The following is a 21,710-nucleotide window of genomic DNA, read 5'->3' as shown; positions in this document are numbered from 1 at the left end:
TTCCATCAATATCTCTTTATTTAATAATAATCTTTGTTCTTCTGAGATTTTCTGAAGTTTTACACTACTTAAATATTGTGTTATTTTGTCCTTGTCAATTTCCTCCTTAGTATAAAGTTTGAAATTCTTCCAATATCTCTTTTTCTGAAACTAACAATTTATCCCCCCTTTTTATCCTCGTTGTTGTGATTGTTTTTTCCCCCTAATTTTTCTTGCCAACCATTTGCCTGTCTTATTTGCGTTCTCAAAAAAAAAAAAGTTTTATATATTTCAATTGTTTTGCAGTTTCTTCTGTTTCTATCTCCCGCTGGTGTTTCAAGAGGTCTAATCTTCTTGTGATCTTCCTACCCCCTTTTAAGACTCCTCCCAAGGGCAGAACCTCAGGCAAAACCCTTCTTGTTCCTTGGAAAATCAGCCATTTTACAAGGGGAAGGTGAGAAGAAAGGAAGGCTAGAGAGATCCACAAAATAGCATGTCACAGATGGAGTCATGTCAGAGTCAAGTCAGTTATTACAAAGTCAAGTCAAATATCAGAATTACTCCAGAGACAAACAGACACCAGCAAGAGGAAGAACATCAAAAAAGTTAAGTAATTTAGAGCCTGTCTCTCAAGGATTCTATCTATCTTCTGAGGACTGTGGCAGTTAGGCTCGGGAGGAGAAAGGGGTTGAAGCCTTGTTGACTGTTCCCTGCACAACCAGTTCACCTTCCAAGCAGTTAGAAAGTGTGGGGCAGAACAGGTGTGCCTTCAACTTTTATATGACTCTTTGGTGACCCAAAGATGATCCCATAATGGGTTTTTTTCTGGCATGATTTGTTTGGAAAGCGATTTCCTTTGCCTTCCTCTGATGCTGAACAAATTTGATTACCCGGTTTCCACGGTCAAATGGGAATTCAACCCCTGATTTATAGTACATCTGTATTTCTTGGGGACACTTCTGCCTAAGGGTCAAGCTACATATGATGCTGGCACAGGAGATCCATGACTAATACGATGATTTTAATTTAGATTGGGTTCATGATGCAAAGTGCTTACCAATAAAGCTGCTATATGTTCCATACGGGTTGAAGAAAATTCAGAACCTTCTCTAGCCTGAATCTCTCTCTTTCTCTCAATTTTCCTTTCTCTAACAAATATACATGCAATTATATTTACTATTTTAAAAGATCATGAGATTGTCTCTCCAGATTTGCTGGCTGAAATCCTATGATGGTCAGAGGATTGCAGCTTGCTTGAGTCTGAATTGATGTTTTATATGTTGTATGTGTTTTATTTTATTGTATTTTATATTGAGGGCCCCTGGTGGCACAGTGTGTTAAAGCGCTGAGCTGCTGAACTTGCGGACCAAAAGGTCCCAGGTTCAAATCCCGGGAGCGGAATGAGCGCCCGCTGTTAGCCCCAGCTCCTGCCAACCTAGCAATTTGAAAACATGCAAATGTGAGTAGATCAATAGGTACCGCTCCGGCGGGCAAGTAATGGCACTCCATGCAATCATACTGGCCACATGACCTTGGAGGTGTCTATGGACAACGCCGGCTCTTTGGCTTAGAAATGGAGATGAGCACCAACCCCCAGAGTCGGTCACAACTGGACTTAACGTCAGGGGAAACCTTTACCTTTACCTATTTTATATTGTGTTCACTTTTATGTTGTTTTTAGGCATCCTGTGCCATCTCTAAGCTGCCCCGAGTCCCCTCGATGAGATGGTGGCGGGATATAAGAATAAAGTTATTATGATGTTTATTATGACTAGAGTTTATGAGAGGAAAGACTGAAGCTCACCACTAACGTACCTGATTTGCATACAGAAGGAACAACCTTCAACCCCCAGCATTTATAAATGCAGTATGACCCCTGTATTGTGATCTTGGTACTCGCAATTTCATTTATCCACTTCCAACAAAACAGACATTTTCTAAGTATTCCAGCATGAGTATGATATTCTTGGGCTAGAAGTCCTTTATTTCAATAGGGCTTGAAATAAAATATTTCAATAGGCTTTTGTGTATCCAGGCTGAGAATGCACCCCCCACAAATATGGGCATCATACTGTAGGAAAAATTCTGCCCCACATCTGGAAAAATGCCAGTGTTGATAATACTGGGCTAAATGAATGAATGGTCCGACTCATAAAACAAGTTTCCATGACCCTGTAAGCCTGGAGACTAGTGCATACAAATTATGTACTTTACTGCTGATTGCTGATAACTAATAAATAAATAAATATAAGTTATGAAGAAAATTTACTTGTTACATACCCTCAAGCCAATGATAACTCATGGCAACACTTTTGCAGAGGTTTCCTGGCATGATTTATTTCTAAGAGGTTTGCCATTGCCCTTCTTTTCAGCTGGAAAAGTATGACCCACCAAAGACCATCTAAACGGGTTTCCATTGCTCAGCAGGGATACAAACCCTGGTACTAACACTCAAACGACTATATCCTATTTGATCTATCATCCTATTAAAATGTAAACAAGACTGATTAAGATAGCAAACAGCTTGGTAGACATAATGAATATATATTCAACAAAAGTATGATGCAATCATATTTTCAGTTTCAGATGAAACAGAATATATTGTGACTATCATCCTTCTTCTTTAGTTTAGCTTTACCAATACAAAATACTACAGTGAGAAAATGTAGGTTGAAATGTCAAGTACTGTGACAGACATTTTCAAGAGCATAATGTGTGCATTCCTAATGACATAGGAATTTCAGATAGCGCCAAATTACAAATGACATTAGAATCCACATTAGATTTCAAATACAATTTGTTGTTCAACAGGACTGATGATGGTTGGTATCTATCATTTCAGAAACATAAGTCCAAGACCTCCTTTTGACTTCCAGAGCCGGTTGCTCAACTCCTTGGATTGTGGCATTATCATTTAAAAATATTTAAAAAGAAAGAATGAGTATTCTGAAGACCAATAAAAGATCCACGCTGAGCTAATTCTTATTTGATTTTGATTTAAATAAACTAGAATGTCACCTATAAAACATTGATTACCTCTATTCTCATTCTTTCTCTTTCTGTTCCACCCCCAATCCTATCTATTTCCCAAAGGTATGAAGCTGCTTTCTTAAGATGAATGAGGACAACACTTTACACCTACATGATTCACTTCAACAGGAACACTCTTCAGGGGACATACACCCTGTCAATCCTCAAAGGAAACAGGTCTTGGTAGTAGGTGACTCCCTCCTTAGAGGAACGGAAGCCATCATTTCCAGACCGGATGGGATGGCTCGAGAAACATGCTGCCTCCCGGGGGCAAAAATACACCATATCACTCAGAGGCTCAGCAGGCTCCTAATGCCCCATCACCCTCCCCACCTTATGTTGATTCATGTAGGTACCAATGACACCGCTAGGCATACTTTTCAAAAGATCACAAATGATTTTCGAGCTCTGGGAACAAAGCTAAAACTGTATAATGTACATGTGATCTTTTCATCCCTCCTCCCCGTTGTAGGACACGGCTCTACAAGGGCCGGAAAAATAGTACAGGTCAATAACTGGCTCAGAAAATGGTGTCAAGAGGAGCATTTTGGCTTCCTTGACCATGGTCTACTCTTCCAAGAGGATGGACTACTGGCAAGCGATGGGGTGCATCTCACACAAGTAGGAAAACATCTTTTTGCACACAGACTCACAAACCTCATCAGGCGCACTTTAAACTAAATCCACTGGGGGAGGGGAACAACAGCCTGGCGAACACTATATTACCCACGACCACAGGGAACCGCCGAAAGGCTAAACGGAGGGCTGCACAAACACAGCAAGGACCAAGTACAGAGAGCACAATAATCCCAAATAAACAGTTCGAGGGGAGGTCACAGGGGCTTACATGTCTTTACACTAATGCTCAGAGCATGGGAAATAAGCAAGACGAACTCCAATTCCTAGCACAGCACCACACATACGATGTCATAGGCATCACTGAAACCTGGTGGGATGACTCCCATCACTGGAATTTAACCATTGATGGCTATAACCTCTTTCACAGAAATAGAACAAAGGGGAGAGGAGGGGGAGTAGCTTTATATGTCAAAAACAGTTACGTTGCAGAAGAAATGCAAGACTGTAATCCGGGAAACCAGCTTGAAAGCATCTGGATAAGAATCAAGGGAACCGGGACTCAAAAAGATCTTGTCGTGGGTGTCTACTACAGACCTCCGAGTCAGGATGAAGGACTTGATGAAGCCTTCTGTCAACAGCTGACCAAACAGGCACAAAGAAGAGATATAGTAGTCATGGGCGATTTCAATTATCCCGATATCTGCTGGAAAACAAACTCAGCCAAGAGTACAAAGTCCAACAAATTCCTCACTTGCCTTGCAGATAATTTTATGGTCCAGAAGGCAGAAGAGGCAACAAGGGGATCAGCAACTCTTGATCTAATCTTAACAAATGTGGAAGACCTGATCAATACAGTTGAAGTGGTTGGATCCTTAGGGGCAAGTGACCATGTGCTCCTGCAGTTTGCAATACAAAGGAATGCTGAAACTAAGACAAGTCAAACACGCATTCTGGACTTTAAGAGAGCCGACTTCCAAAAAATGAAGGAATTACTGAGCGGCATTCCATGGAAGCCGATATTAAAAAACAAGGGAGTTAAGGATGGATGGGAGTTTTTCAAAAGTGAAATACTCACGGCGCAAATGCAAACAGTGCCAACAAAGAAGAAAAATAAGACAAGTGCAAAGAAGCCAGAATGGATGTCCAAAGAACTTCTAACTGAGCTAAAGCTCAAAAGTGACATGCACAAGAAGTGGAAAAGGGGAGAAATCACCAAAGAAGAATTCAAACGTATAGCCAACACCTGTAGGGAAAAGGTTCGCAAGGCTAAAGCGCAAAATGAGCTCAGGCTTGCCAGGGACATAAAAAACAACAAAAAAGGTTTTTTTGCTTACGTTGGTAGAAAAAGGAAGAAAAAGGAGGCGATAGGGCCACTGCAAGGAGAAGATGGGGTGATGGTGACAGGGGATAGGGAAAAGGCAGAACTGCTTAATGCCTTCTTTGCCTCGGTCTTCTCAGAAAAAGAAAGCCATCTTCAACCTCAGCAACATGGAATGGACGAAGGATTGGGGGAAATCCAACCCCAAATAGGGAAACAAGTTGTCCAGGAACACCTGGCCACTCTAAACGAATTCAAGTCGCCAGGGCCAGATCAGCTACATCCAAGAGTATTGAAGGAACTAGCGGAAGTTATTTCAGAACCACTGGCAATCATCTTCGAGAGTTCTTGGAGAACAGGAGAAGTCCCAGCAGATTGGAGGAGGGCGAATGTGGTCCCTATCTTCAAGAAGGGAAAAAAGAACGACCCAAACAATTACCGTCCGGTCAGCCTCACATCAATACCAGGCAAGATTCTGGAAAAGATCATTAAGGAAGTGGTCTGCAAACACTTAGAAACAAATGCGGTCATTGCTAATAGTCAACACGGATTTACCAAAAACAAGTCATGCCAGACTAATCTGATCTCTTTTTTCGATAGAGTTACGAGTTGGGTCGATACAGGGAATGCTGTGGATGTAGCATACCTGGATTTCAGTAAGGCCTTCGACAAAGTCCCCCACGACCTTCTGGCAAACAAACTAGTAAAATGTGGGCTAGACAAAACTACGGTTAGGTGGATCTGTAATTGGCTAAGTGAACGAACCCAAAGGGTGCTCACCAATGCGTCGTCTTCATCATGGAAAGAAGTGACAAGTGGAGTGCCGCAGGGCTCCGTCCTGGGCCCGGTTCTGTTCAACATCTTTATTAACGACTTAGACGAAGGGTTAGAAGGCACGATCATCAAGTTTGCAGATGACACCAAACTCGGAGGGATAGCTAACACTCCAGAAGACAGGAGCAGAATTCAAAACGATCTTGACAGACTAGAGAGATGGGCCGAAACTAACAAAATGAAGTTCAACAGGGACAAATGCAAGATACTTCACTTCGGCAGAAAAAATGGAAATCAAAGATACAGAATGGGGGACGCCTGGCTTGACAGCAGTGTGTGCGAAAAAGATCTTGGAGTCCTCGTGGACAACAAGTTAAACATGAGCCTACAATGTGATGCGGTAGCTAAAAAAGCCAATGGGATTTTGGCCTGCATCAATAGGGGAATAACGTCTAGATCCAGGGAAGTCATGCTCCCCCTCTATTCTGCCTTGGTCAGACCACACCTGGAATACTGTGTCCAATTTTGGGCACCACAGATGAAGGGAGATGCTGACAAGCTGGAAAGCGTCCAGAGGAGGGCGACTAAAATGATTAAGGGTCTGGAGAACAAGCCCTATGACGAGAGGCTTAAAGAGCTGGGCATGTTTAGCCTGCAGAAGAGAAGGTTGAGAGGAGACATGATAGCCATGTACAAATATGTGAGGGGAAGTCATAGGGAGGAGGGAGCAAGCTTATTTTCTGCTGCCCTGCAGACTAGGACACGGAACAATGGCTTCAAACTACAGGAAAGGAGTTTCCACCTGAACATCAGGAAGAACTTCCTCACTGTGAGGGCTGTTCGGCAGTGGAACTCTCTCTCCCGGACTGTGGTGGAGGCTCCTTCTTTGGAAGCTTTTAAGCAGAGGCTGGATGGCCATCTGTCGGGGGTGCTTTGAATGCGATTTCCTGCTTCTTAGCGGGGGGTTGGACTAGATGGCCCATGAGGTCTCTTCCAACTCTACTATTCTATGATTCTATGATTCTATGAGTCTAAAGGCAAAATATAAGATACTGGAGAAAACAATAGCCAGGTGACAATATGGAAATGTCAGAGGGGCAAAAGTCTTTCACAACTAAAATTCTCCCACTTGAGAACATACAGAGAACAAATGATATCATATAATCACTTCATTTCCTGATAGTTCAGTTCTATGGCAAAGTGAACTGAATTTTCTTTGGAATATTTTTAGTTTAAGAAAGAAATATGCTAAGAAAGATTGGAAAAAGAAAGACAGGGTTTCTGAGAATCCAATATACCATTCTAAGGGCTTGTTTGACTATGGTTTACCATTTTAAATCCAAGTTACACACTCCTTCTCTAGCTTTATTTCCCTTTAACTTCCATTGTTTGTCATTCCTCAATAAAGCTTATAATTAGGTAAAGGGTAGGATGTCTTAGTGACAACATTGGGGGGTAGGTTTTCTTTACCATAAATATTTGCTGCATGCATAAAACATCAAATAAATCTACATTGGCTTTGCTTACTCGAGATTATCCCCGAATCCCTTTTGAGATAGTTGCCCTATTCAAGTTCCAACCTATGACATCCATGCTGAGATCTTTCCCACTCTGCCCTTGACTGGAGAGAAATACCTCAGATTGCATGGCTCCATACCTAAGTGGAAAGTCAGTTCAACATCCTACAAGGTGTCATTATATCCCCAATGCTCTTTAATATTTACATAAAGCCGCTGGGAGAGATCAATCATAAGCATGGGGTGGGATGTTATCAGTATGCTGATGACACCCAAATATATGTATCAATGCCTTTAAAAACAGCTTCAACTAAGGATAGCGTGTCTCCTCTGAACCTGGAGAATGTAATGGGCTGGATAAGGAAAAACAAACTGAAATTGACAGAGGTACTTGCCATCGAGGGTCCTAATCTGGGGATGGAGGTGTGTCAACCAGGGTTGTAACCAAGGGGGTGGGGATGGGTTAGGGATTTGTAAACCGTCCTTAAAATATGGAGGGAAAATATGTCTGGAGTGAGTATATATATATCAGGAGGATTTGGAGGATAAGGAAGGATAACAGAACTGAGGAATTTATATGAGTAAATATGGTAACTTATATAAGAAGGTACGGTAACTGCCACCAACGTGAGGTAATGTTTTTTAACGTAAATGATAAATGGTAAATGGTAATGGCTTTTCCCCAGGCGCGGAGTGAGGCAAGGAGACTGATCTTTATGAACAACAACGAAGTTCAAGTTTATTTGTACATAAGCTTGTGGTTGCAATATATAGACGTTTCAGGATCTTGAGTTACAGTGCAGTCTTATTTGTATGAATACTTCTTAAACAACTTCTCTTCAAAGAACAGTGATCTAACTATCACTTTAACAATCAAGCCGTGGATTGATTTTCCTTTTTTTTTTTTAAACCGACTCCCTCTAGACTAAACTCCAGGTCAGCTTATATCCTCAGCCTTTCCCTGAATGACAATAAGCTGCCGTCTGCTTGTGTGAACAAGCCTCAATTTCCCAGCTTTTCTAAGCTGTCAAAGAGCAACCTCTCTTCAGCTGATTCAAACAGCCCTTCACTTCCTCAAAAGTCGAACAGCAACTAACTTTTTTTTAAAGGGTTTAAGCTTTAACTGCCAACTAAGCCACACCCCCTTCTCCTCCAAAGAGAGGCTATGTTGCTATGGCAACCTGTTGTATACTGTTTCCAGCTGGCTTCTATGCGAGGCCTGCCTTCGTTAATATATAACTCCTTCTTTTTTTTAACAAACAAATAATATCAAATTAATAATTTCTGTTAACTCATAACATCCCTACAGGATTCAACCCCTCCTCTGAAATTTTTCAAGTTTTGAAAAAAACCTGGTTTACTAATGAATTAACCAAATCCCCATGACTGTCCACTGAAGTTTATCTGTCTTGAGTGTCCACTGAAGTTTATCGATGGAGCCTGATTTCTAAATTATTTTGCGTTATGGAACTTATTACTTTATTACATCACTTCTACCCCGCCCTTCTCACCCATCAGGGGACACTGGAACTACTCTTCATAATTCACTAAAAAAGGTTCAACACCCCCTCCCCCCTGAAAATTTTTTCTGGCTATGGCCCTGGTGTCAACCAGTTCTGGATGGGGTAACATTCCCCCTGAAAGACTGTCTGCAGCTTGGGAGTGTTCCTGGATCTGTTTATCCAAATGTCAGCCCAGGTAGCTGCAACGGTCAGGAGTGCTTACTACCAGTTCTGGCTGATATGCTAGTTGCGCCACTTCTTAGATTTGGAGGACCTAAAGATAGTAGTTCAGAAACTGATAATCTCAAGGTTGGACTTCTGCAAAGTGCTTTACATTAGGCTACTTTTGTACTAAGTTTGGACACTCCAGTTGGTTCAAAATACGGCAGCCAGATTGGTTACAGGAACATCTAGGAGTAAGCATATTACACCTATTCTAAAGGCACACCACTGGCTGCCAATTAGTTTTCAGGCAAAATTCAAGGTGTTGGTTTTGACCTTTAAAACCCTACATGGTTCTGGTCCAGGCTACCTAAAGGATTGCTTTCTCCTGTACAATCCACCCTGAACACTTTGGTCCTCTGGGGGGCTGTTACTCCAACTAGCCAGAACCTAACTGATGACCATCACCCAGAGGATCTTTTCATTGACAGCCCCAAGACAGTGAAAAGACCTGATGGAAGAGATATGATAGCTAAATGAGCTGTTAGAATTTTAAAAACACCTAAAGACCTATCTCTTCTGGCAGGCCTACCCAGCCAGTTTTTAAGCATGCATTTTAAACTCGTGTCTTTTGTTTAATATCTGTTTTGTGTATTTTAATGTGTATCTATTATAGAAATACATTTTAATATGTGTATTTGTGATGTTTTTACAGTGTTTATGTGTTTTAATTATTCCATAACCCACCCTGAGCCACGAGGAGAGGCAGGTAAGAAATAAAATTATTATCATCATCATCATCATCTCCTAAAATGGGGAAATATTTTAAGCCTTCAAAATAAGATGAAGTGAACATGGAACTGGATCTAGACTAATGCCCTAACTGTTGCCAATACATTATCAACAAGTAGTACATTAAATAATGTTATCAATAATGAGAACAAAAAACTCAATGACACATAGAACAAAGCACAAAATAATCACTGAGGAAGGAGGATCGCAACTGTGAAACTCACATGAAGAAAACAGGCTAAGAAATATGATGGGGGACATGTTTATGCTTCCCAGAGAGGAACTTGCCTACATTGGTCTGCCCTACTCTCACAGCCCAGCAGCTTGGCAAACAGAGGCCAACCAAATCAGAACAATAGCTTATAGATCAACATTACATAAGCTTTCAAAAATCTTTGCAAGAATATGGATGTTAGCTGACTGAATCAGGTATATAAAAACCCTGCAACTTTATTAAAGTACTAATTTCAATAGCTAGCAGAATGAGAAATCCTGCGACTAAGCTTGGAATCTAGGCAAGTCAAATGATCAATTCCCCATTTAGGAGAACAGAGGGTCTCAAGCCCCCCTAGCCTTTTGGAATTGGTTAACAATCTTAAAGGCTGCTGGCACTTGAGACAACAGACCTGTTTTTTCTCAAGCCACATAGCAATAAGAGGTAAGTGAATCCGGTTCTTTTACTAGCCAGTGCCTCAGGAAGCGCATCAGGGAAGCAATCATCAACAAGAATGTGGACACTACAACAGCTGTAAAAAGTGGATGCAACACAGCAAACCATCAAATATAGAAATAAGTAGCAATGAAAAAGTGTCTCACGCCCAGAACCCATCAAGACATGTTACAAAATGTGTGTGGAGCTGAGGGAAGGTGCTCACAGGGAAAGAGACTGAACAGCGACCCATGCCACCTTATAAAGACAGGCACATGCCACTCTACAATGATGCTTCTGGACACAACTTCAACAGAAAAGAGGAAACCATGAAAATGAACAAAATCTGGCTACCAGTATTAAAAAAACTCAAAAATCAGAACAGTAAATAAGAAGCAACACTATGAAAACAGAGGAGTTCCAGACATAGGAACCAGGGGCAGCTAACGACTCTAAACAAAGGATGCCCCCAGGCAGGAAGAAGCCAGGAGATGAAGCTATTCAATGCTAATCAAGGTGATTAACTACAACATTCACACTGGCCTCCAACTGACAAAGAGTTTTCTCTCTCACCCTGGACTTTCCACAGATATATATAAACCTTCCTTGCTTAGTTTCTCCATACCTCACAACCTCTGAGAATGCCTGCCATAGATGTGGGCGAAACGTCAGGAGAGAATACTTCTGGAACATGGCCATACAGCCCGGAAAACATACAACAACCCTGTGATCCCGGCCATGAAAGCCTTTGACAACACATTGTGATATCCTTCTTTGTGTAAGTAGTGAAAGGGAATACAAGATCACCCCATCTAAATGCTGGAGATGAAATTTTTCTTCTAGTACTTGATGAATAGTAAGAGGTATGGCATCAGAAGTAGTTTTTTTAAAAGAAAGAGAAATATCTACAATGCTGTCAAAATAGTGAAATACTACAAGTAACTAGTAGTAGTGTTATTTGGCTAAGGCCAAGTTTCATGAAGTATACAAAATGATCTTGAGATTATTTGACTAACTCAGTTTCTAGGATGCTACCAGATCTCTGTGCATACTTATTCAGACTAACACAGCTATATGTTTGAATTATACCACTTTTTGAAGTAAAGTTTGGCTGTGTATGTAACATGGGCAAAGGGCATTGGAAATGCAGGGACCTGCAAAGTGGTGAAGTCGTTTTAGCAGACAGTATTTCCCACAGGATTTCAAGCCTTTCCACCTCTGGTTCTGGTTGAAAATGATGTGAAAACTGCTATTCTCAAAGTATGTGTCAACATTTCTAGTTCTAGTCCTCTATCTGTCATTTAACTGCGATGAGTCAAGTGTCCCAGACAGTGTGCTGAATCTAAATTATGTTTGTACCTTGCAGATTGCATATCAGTATTCTTACTAGTTGTTTATACAGCTTAAAATAATTGAAATTAATTCCAAGATGCATGTTAAACTTCCTGTTGCTCAAGATTAATGAATCTAACTATGTTAAAATTTTGCCAAATATAAATTTGATGACATCATTATCATCACCACCATCAATTGAATCATTTTGGCTCTCTACAATAAAGTTATATAGTTTGTTGCATTGCATCTTTAATAAAAAACAGAAAACGTGTTAGTTGTGGAAGTAAATGAACACAATTTGAGGAAACGGGAAATTGATCATGCAAGCTGTCTATATTTTGACAGCCACTCTCCCCAACTTGGAAAAGGCTGGAGTCCCCCCCCCCCCCCATTTTTTGCAATTCGCCAAATTCTCCACTCAATGTGGCAAATGGCTATGCTAGATACTGGAATTCTGAAAACTGAGATTTAAAAAACGTAATTTTAAAGCTCTGATTTTCCCTTCATATAGTACTACCTAGTTCTCCATTCCAGGGATTTTCTCAAGATCCCTCCAAATATATATTTAAAATGCCATTTTTGTTACAAATTATGCATGGCAGGTGGACAAAACCTGGGGCACTTGTTTAGCACTCTTCTGGTCACCTCTGAATTTGGTAATAAAGCATTACCCCAGAGAACTAAACTATCCTATCTCCCTAGATAGGAATTATTGTTAAATCTTAATTTTATTAGATTTGAAACTGTATTTATTTGGATTAATTTAAACTCCATTGATTTCAGGGTGAAGAGGCATACTAAGTATGGGTAAGCTTTGATCTAATACAGTTAAGTGAGCGTACAATAAATGCATACATGTATTGTTTAAATTGGATTTTCAAATGTTTGAAATTTTACATTTCATACCTCACAAAATATAAAAAAGAAAAGAAAAAAAGAAAATGCAGATTCATGCAAAAGGCTTGTAGCACACCAGTAAAATATTTCTCTCCTTGTCTACTTTGATCAGCACAGTTCCATTAAACTATTTTTGGAAAAAAATCATTTTCACAAACAAACTATCATGTGGCATTGGGTAAGGATGCTGATTAAGATAATTTGGATGGGTAGGGATATCCAAGGAGGGAGGGAAGGAAGGAAGGAACCCCTCCCCCCCTGGAATAAATGTCATGGTTCCTTTCCAACTGGCCTGGCTTTTTTCTCTATTCATCCATGGAATCATACTATTTTAAAATGGGATGGGTCTTTGGAGACATTTAATTCAGTGCTGGGAAACTGTGGCAGGGAACAGCAGGCTACAGTTTTCACTATCAGTTTAACACACTAGTATTTTAACACAAAATGTATTTGGAAGGGACATTTCTGGATTTGGAGATTTTGGTGGTTTGGTTGATGGTAAGTTTCTACTTATACAAACTATTGACCTCTTCCAAGCATTTTTGACTAAAGAAAATGTGGGTGAAAAAGCAATGGAAGAGCGTGAGAGCCTCATGTGGCCCATAGGTTGCACTTCACCTGCCCTAAATCCAAAACTTTGCTCATTGCAGGAATTGTGCAACTACATACACTGTAGGGATTATACGCCTCTGGCAGGTTTTTCTTGTTTTAGCATAAAGTGTGAAGAAAACTTGTCTACTGCATAGAAATGTTTGCTGTTCAGAAAATGTACAAAAGAGCAATATTTTTGGACAAAATTAGTGCACAGCTGTGTATAGTTTTCAAACTCTGCAGGTTTTGACAACTTGTTTCAGTGAGGAGAGGAAGAGTAATATTATATATTCTTAGCTGAAATAATGGAAGCTAAGAAGATTTACATCCCTGCTCCCAGTTAAGTGTGTGTAGGAATGCCATATCTTTGTATTTATCAGCTGTCTCTTTGTTCAAAGGCATTTAGTGTAACATACAATATTAAAACCAACCATCCACATTGATCAATAGAACGATGTTGAAGTCTACCCAGATCTTAGTCTTGAATGCAGCAAACTGGTTTTAACAAAATTAAAATTCAAGGTAGACCTAAAATTACCACTCCTGTCAATCACTGGGAACTCTACAAGAGGCCTTCAGAAAGATTATGAGCTACATTCATTGCTCCATAATAATTTCTTTCCCAAAGGCAGTATTTCATCACATTTTTAATATTAAGAGCTCAGTTCTCCTTCAAACCATCACCACTGAGAAATAAATGGGAGTTATGTGAAAATCTAGTCCAATAAACTTTCCCCTCAAACTATAGGATGGTAAAAAGGCACTAATATGAAGACCCAGAGTTTGTATTTAAAAAGTTATGATGGCATAAATCTTCATAAGCTTCAGCAGATACTATGCCTCTGGAAAGGAGTTCAAGAAACAGATGCCTCAATGTGTCTGGCATTTATGTTCTTAGAAATAGGTGATGAAGCCAGTTGTGTGTGAAGTTTATAACATGAACACACTATAATATCCACTCAAATTAATGGCACATCTTAATCACTGCTGAGCATTAGCTCCCTTATAATTATTTGAAGGGCAGTAGTTCAGCATAGTATTTACTAGGCATGAGCAAAAATATCAGAATCCTCATTAATCGTAATAAAATTGTTAATCGTAATACAATCGAACAGGGTTCCGAGGTGGTTTGGCCCTTCGGAATTAACCTTCCAATTCGAAGCATTGGAGCCTATCCTCAGAATACCTTTTGGAATACCTTTGGATATAAGAGAAAGCGTTTTCAACCAGTCTCCAGCATCAGGCTTAAGAGCCCCATGGAAAGCAAGCCTGGAGCGTTTTCACTCCCGAAGGAGGAGGACGGAAAGAAGGCAAAAGGGGCGAAGGGAAGCAAGGAAAGCCGTGTGTAGAAGAGAAGGGGCACATTTTGCAAGAGTGTGCCTCCCTGTGTGCAAAATGTGGAGCGTGGAGCGAGTAATGGGTGGAAGGAAAAGAGGGAAGAAAGGGTGCCCTGCTTGCTGCTGCTCCTACCAACCTGGGCTGACTACCTGCTCTCAGAGCACCCTCTCCTTGACCAGCTCCCTTTGCAGCCTCTCTGCATCAGCTTGCTCCTGAAGGCTCTGGATCTTGCAGCACACTGCCTCTGATCGAGGAGTCAAGGAAGGAAGGAGGGAAGGAAGAAAGGAAACAAGGAAGGAAGGAAGGAAACAAGGAAGGGAGGAGGAGGAGGGGGAAAAGGAGAAGAAGTTTCCCTTGGCTTCCCTTTCTCTTTTCCTCTTTTGCACAAAGTTCTCCAAAGCTTTGCAAAAAACGCAGCTCCCAATCCGGATAATAATAATAATAATAATAATAATAATAATAATAATAATAATAATAATAATAATAATTTATTTATATACTGCCCTATCTCCCGGATGGGACTCAGGGCGGTTTCCAAACATAAAAACAACACAAACATCACATAACAAACATAATAACACATTATTAAGCAAAGTAAAAATAAAATTATAGAAATAAATAACACTTACATGACCTGATCAAGGGGATGGGAACCATAAACCCAATATATTAAAATGTAACATTTTAAGTTAGAGAAATCTTGTGTAATATATTCAGGCCCAGAAATCGGCGGTATTCCAATGTAATTACTGAAAAACCTGCCGACACCACCAGGTCTTTAGTTCCTTACGGAAATTGGATAATGTAGGGGCTTGCCTGATCTCTTTTGGCAATGCATTCCAGAGCTGGGGGGCCACTGTCGAGAAGGCTCGTTCCCTTGTCCCCACCAGCTGCACTTGAGACGGTGGTGGGAGCGCGAGAAGAGCCTCCCCGGATGATCTCAAGGTCTGCACTGGCTCATAGGGGGAGATGCGATCACGGAGATAAGTAGGGCCTGAGCCGTATAGGGCTTTATAGGTCAAAACTTGCACCTTGAATTGGGCCCGGCAGTTTATCGGCAGCCAGTGGAGCTGCTTTAATAGGGGCATTGTGTGCTTCCTATAGCCGACTCCAGTTAGAAATCTGGCTGCCGATCTTTGAACCAGTTGGAGTTTCTGGGCTGTCTTCAGGGGCAGCCCCACGTAGAGAGCATTGCAGTAATCCAGTCTGGATGTAACTAAGGCATGGACCACCGTGGCCAAGTCAGACTTCTTGAGGTATGGTCACAGCTGGCGCACAAGTTTTAAATGTGCAAAGGCCCTCCCGGCCACCGCCGACACCCGGGCATCAAGTGCCAGAGATGAATCCAGGAGGACCCCCAGACTGTGGACCTGTGCCTTCAGGGGGAGTGCAACCCCGTCGAGCACAGGTTGCCACCCAATACCCCGACTGGTCCCATGACTGACCAGGAGGGCCTCTGTCTTGTCTGGATTAAGCTTCAACTTGTTAGCCCTCATCCAGTTCGACACAGCTGCTAGGCACTGGTTTAGGGTCTGAGCGGCTTCCTTGGAGTTTGGTGGAAAAGAGGAGTAGAGTTGGGTGTCATCTGCGTAAAGATGGCACCGAACTCCAAAACCCCGGATGACCTCTCCCAGCGGTTTCATATAGATGTTGAAAAGCATGGGGGAAAGAATGGAACCTTGCGGGACCCCACAGGCCAAAGGCCAGGGGTCCAAGCAGGTGTCCCCCAGCTTCACCATCTGGGTACGATCCCCCAGGAAGGAGCAGAGCCACTGCCAAGCAATGCCCCCAAGACCCATTCCCGAGAGCCGCCCCATAAGGATACCATGGTCGATGGTATCGAAAGCCGCTGAGATGTCCAGGAGAACCAGAAGGGATGCACTCCCCCATCTAGTTCTCTGCGGAGGTCATCCACCAAGGCGACCAAAGACGTTTCAGTCCCATGACCAGGCCTGAAGCCAGACTGTGACGAATCCAGATAATAGGTCTCATCCAAGAATTCCTGGAGCTGAGAAGCAACCACTCTCTCCAGGACCTTGCCCAAAAATGGGAGGTTGGAAATTGGCCGGTAGTTGTTCAATAATAATGAATCTAAAGTCGCCTTCTTTAATATGGGCCTTACAATTGCCTTTTTAAGGCAAGATGGAACATGCTCTTGCTGTAAAGAGGCATTAATGATACCAGTAAACCAATCAGCCAGCCCCCCACCGGCAAGTTTGATAAGCCAAGATGGGCAAGGATCTAGGATACAAGTGGTCGCCCTCACCACTCCAAGAACCTTGTCAACGTCATCAGGTGGGGGAGGAGGAAGAGGATTATATATGTCCCCACTGCCATATAATCTGGGATAAGATCCTGTGATATAGGGACAGTGTGGAAGGGGCCTCAGACTGGAACTACACTGCCCTATATCCCAGGATCTGATCCTAGATTATTTTATCCTGGATTATCTGGCAGTGTAGACTCATATAATCCAGTTCAAAGCAGATAATCTGGGATCAGATCCTGGGATATAGGAATCAGGCTAGATTTACACTGGCCTATATCCCAGGATCTGATCCCAGATTATCTTCTTATCCCAGATTATCTGGCAGTGTAGGGATTGGAATCCAATCCTGAGATATAGGGGCAGTATGGAAGGGGCCTCATGATGAATCTACACTGCCCAATATCTCAGGATCTGATTCCAGATTATCTGATTTAAACTGGATTATATGAGTCCCCACTGCCATATAATCTGGGATAAGAAGAAAAGTGACAGATCTGGACCAAGCTTGGCACAGGCCCAACATGGCCAACTGTGAATACTGGCAGGCTTTGTAGGTGATTGATCTTGGCATCAGAGTTATAGTTCACCCATATTTGAGAACACTGAACCCAGCAAGTGATGGATTGGGACCACACTTGGCACACAGACCCAACATGGCCAACTGTGAATCCTAGGGAAGTTTTGGGAGGGTTGACCCAAGACTTTTGGGAATTGTAGTTCACCTACATTCTTATACATTTTCTCATGGGAACATTCATAAAAAACAAAAGACAGTTTTTTTCCTAAGACATAGTGTAACATCAGAAGTGGCAAAAGCGCATAGGAAGAAAGCCACTCATGAGTAGAAGAGGGCTAAGCCTCATAGGAAGAAACAGCGGGCCCCTTTTTGGGACAGCATGGTGTAGTTTAGTGGTTTGAGAGTTGGACTACAATTGTGGCTTGATTCCCCACTCCGCCATGGAAACCCACTGGGTGATCTTAGGCAAGTCACACACTCTCAGCCCCAGAAAACCCAGAGACAGGAAGTAACACTTTCAAACCAGGAACAGATTTCCTTATTCAGAGGCTGATGGCCATCTGTCAGGAGTGATTTGATGGTATACTGTGATTTCTGTTCCTGGGTGATAAATGTCATTTCCTAATTGGTCATAGAAACATGGCAAAACATGGCAAAACATGTTTCTGTCATAGAAACATGGCAAAACTTTATAACACTGCCTGAACATTGTCTTTGCGCAAGGGACACGGTGCTACCGTGTTTCCCAGAAAATAAGACAGTGTCTTATATTAATTTTTGCTCCCAAAGATGCTCTAGGTTTTATTTTCAGGGGATGCCTTATTTTTCCATGAAGAAGAATTCACATTTATTGTTGAACAAAAAATTAACATTTATTATATACTGTACAGAAGTTGTCATCATAAACCAGCATAACCAGACAAACTGTGAATCCTATCAAGAATTTCTTGTTACTACCAATATTTACATGTACAACACTTTATGGTACGTACATTTACCGATCCTGCATGCTCTGGTGTTCTGTTCGGCGGGCATGCTTCCAAAACTTTGCTAGATCTTACTTTCGGGGGAGGCCTTATATTTAGCAATTCAGTAAAACCTCTACTAGGTCTTATTTTCTGGGGATGTCTTATTTTAGGGGAAACAGCGTATGATAGCACATTATGGTTTCCTGGGACACTGTCCACCAATTTCACTGAGTTTCAGCCAAAAAAACAAAGTTTCTGAAGTAGAACAGCGACTTTCAAAGTAAAGACAACCCAATGAAACAGGAAATAACACTTTCAAACCAGGAACAGATTTTTGTTATTATTAAAAAATTGTTTTTTTAATTAAAAACATTGAAAATTGCCAAAAATCTGAGGATAAGTCAAACGTTCTTAGATTTGGTGAGCTAACAGTGATAAATGTGTTCTACCATTGTAGCAAATTTCATTAAGATAGCTCAAAAAATGAGGAAGAGAGAAGCCCCTCAATTTTCCCAATTGAGATAATGTTTTACATCATGTGCATGCGCATCCGCCATTAACAAGGTACATACGAAGATTCGGAAGTTTCAGAAAGTTTTGAATTTTTTGCTTCAAAATTTGGAAATGACTAGAAACGAAGCACCAGCGCCCCTACTTTCAAAACAGGTATTGAACCATTTTTTTCATGGATCACACATGCATGGTATTTACACTAGAAAGTCACTCTGCAACTTCCAATGGGTTGTGACAATGTTCTCCACATCCTGAATTCTGAATGTTAAAATTCAGCTGTCAGAATAATCAAAGTGAAAGTGTGCCATTTAAAAACAACAGCTACACCTGAATCATAAACAATCACTTAAATCTGCAATGTGTTCTCCTCATCTGTTGAATGTCCATGCTTTTAAAAAATAACTAAATAAGCAAAGGTTGATTGCTTCATCCATAGACTCCTGTTATGGCATTATGTTTTTGCATTTGGAACTAATCCATCTTTCATTTTCAAAAAATAAGAAAAACAATTCTTTATCGCACTATGCATTTACTATCGACTTACTGGGGAACTATGATATATTAAGTCATTTTTTCTAAGACACACTAGACTATTTCAACAGTAACTTTTCAAGTGTGAGGCTTGCTTTCACTTGTGTGCACATAGATGCCCTCACACGATCTATATTCAAATGTGGCATTTCTATTCCAGTTGTTATGTTGCTTTCAGAAAGACTGAAATGGAATTGAATATTCTAAAGAACATTCAACACAGTGTTAGAATCTCCTTGTAGGTATCTTCTATTCCCCAAAATTATACACTACCTGTCAATCTATTTTTGTAAAATGGAATTAACATTTGGGATTGTATTTACCTCAAAAATGATAGAGAATACTGCAACATTATGGACAAATAAATATATATGCATGCATGTCTCCCAACACTACCAAGCAGAAAATATTGCCGCCATGTGGCTGAAGTGAATTCTTTTGTAGGCATTCCTACAAACATGCATATATTCAAAAGGGGTTTAATAGGACAGCTAAGCAAAAAACAATTCAAGTCTTCTTCAGTTCTGAGATATAGACCCTTTAATATTGCTGTTTCCCTATGACACATTCAATGTTGTACTAAGGAACACAGATTTTCCATATGCCAAGCTTCAATGTATAACAGAAGGGTGCTGTATGATACCAATTTTTATCTTGATGACATTTCAGTTATTAGAACATTTCCTCCTAATTAACTGTCATCCATTCAAAACAAACGGAATGTTATTCTTCAGAGTTTCTGGAGCCTTGAAATTTGTCTAATGTTCCTTTAAATGAAATAAATCATTACATTGATAACTGAAGCAACTTTTCAGATAGGATGTACAGAGAGAAGCATGTTATAAAAAGCACCTTCTCTAGTAAATAACATTCTTTACACTTACTCTATTATTCAATAAGGGGCTCACATAATTGGTAGTAGGCTGCATGTATCCCAAGTCAGATAAAGCATGGAATGCATAAACATATGCTATGGGCATGATGAATGGTCCATCTCCAGCAGTAGGTTTCTGCATACATCACCCTCAGTGAATGAATGAATAAATGAATGAGATGCTCAATGGCATGCTGCTGTGTTCATATAGTTAAATCCAAGGCATAGGGTTGCATCCCACCAAAATTAAATGGAATGTTTATTCTGTTCAGCTCAATGAAAATCAAATGAATTTTTAGCCTTGGCTACACTGTGCCTATGGAAAATAACTGCCAGGTGTATCTTTTGCTATGTTCTGTTTTTGTTAATGTTTTAAGGAATGGATAGTGTACATCTGTTCTGTTCTGAACCTTTTCAAAATAGGAACATCACATTCTGTCTCCATAACAATAAAATGAATTTAATCATACAAAATATTCACTTGACTAACACACAAATACAATAAAACATAGCAAGAGATTACTGTATCTTTATGGGGTGGTTCTGAATAATCTATACAATGTATTATATACCTATATTATACATGCAATACTATTCATTTTGTTCAAATTTTCTGAAACATTTCATTTCAGAAATAAATAATTTCAGATTTGGAACTACATCTTTGCAGACTTAGTACTGAAAAAAATCAATTTTCTCTAATTATTCTGTAAAAGTTTATTTTCAAATGATCTCATAGAACAATTAACTGGCTCTGTCTCCCATGTTTCAGAGTTGAAATGCGAGCTGCAGCAATAAATTCCACTCTCATATCAAAAAGGAAATCAAGGTAATCACAAGGTTTGGAAAACCTGCCTTTGGAATTAAAGTTCCTATAATCCCCAAGCCAGTATGGCTAATGGCCATGTCAACCACAGGATTCTGGGATTGCAATCCAAAAAGTGGGCTTTTTAAAACACATGTCATAGGACACAGTAGAAAAACCCACCCTACAACTTTCTCTGCATCAATGCAAACCTTTCTTGATATGTCCAGAACTTTATTATAAACCCACAAGTATTCTGAACTACAGAGAGCATTTTCTGATCTGTCATCCTTTTCAAACCTGGAAGATGTTCTATGAACCAGATCCGGCATAGAGTAACAGTCAATAATTATGGCATTTTACTTACTGATGTATATAGGAAACCTTCTCCATTTAAGGCTATATACAAGCCTGTTTTTACACCCTGGATAGCAACAACTCGAAGTCCCACTGGTATAAGGTTGAACAATGCTGTAAAATAAAATAAAGAGCTGTCACAGATAGGTCAAAGAAAAAATATCATAACAATGTATAGTTGATTATGGAGACATACAAATAAGATTGTATATGAAATCTGTTGTTTATGACCGACTGAAAAATAGACTTTAAATATCAACATTTGAACTCATGCACATACTCAAATTCTTCTTCATGGAGGCCAGGGGCAGAAGACCCTTCTGAAAATGGAAAAACTATTAATAAAACAGAGAATATCAGAGAGAGCACCTTTCTATGAATCTCTAGGTCCTACAACATAATTCTATGGTCAA

The 21,710-nt window shown here is 40.5% G+C and overlaps 1 protein-coding gene across 3 annotated transcripts in view; it reads right to left on the bottom strand.

Moving 5' to 3' along the window:
• fgf14 (fibroblast growth factor 14) overlaps positions 1-21,710 on the bottom strand; it is a 395,947-nt gene that overhangs the window by 78,687 nt on the left and 295,550 nt on the right. For all 3 annotated transcript variants that reach the window (XM_016992301.2, XM_008106972.3, XM_003218713.4), the window contains one exon: positions 21,308-21,411. In XM_016992301.2, coding sequence (XP_016847790.1) covers positions 21,308-21,411 — 104 coding nt within the window. The remainder of the gene's footprint in view (positions 1-21,307; positions 21,412-21,710) is intronic.

The sequence above is a fragment of the Anolis carolinensis genome, chromosome 3, assembly GCF_035594765.1.
Source record: "Anolis carolinensis isolate JA03-04 chromosome 3, rAnoCar3.1.pri, whole genome shotgun sequence".
NCBI lineage: Eukaryota > Metazoa > Chordata > Lepidosauria > Squamata > Dactyloidae > Anolis > Anolis carolinensis.
This window is presented reverse-complemented; position numbering and strand designations above follow the sequence as displayed.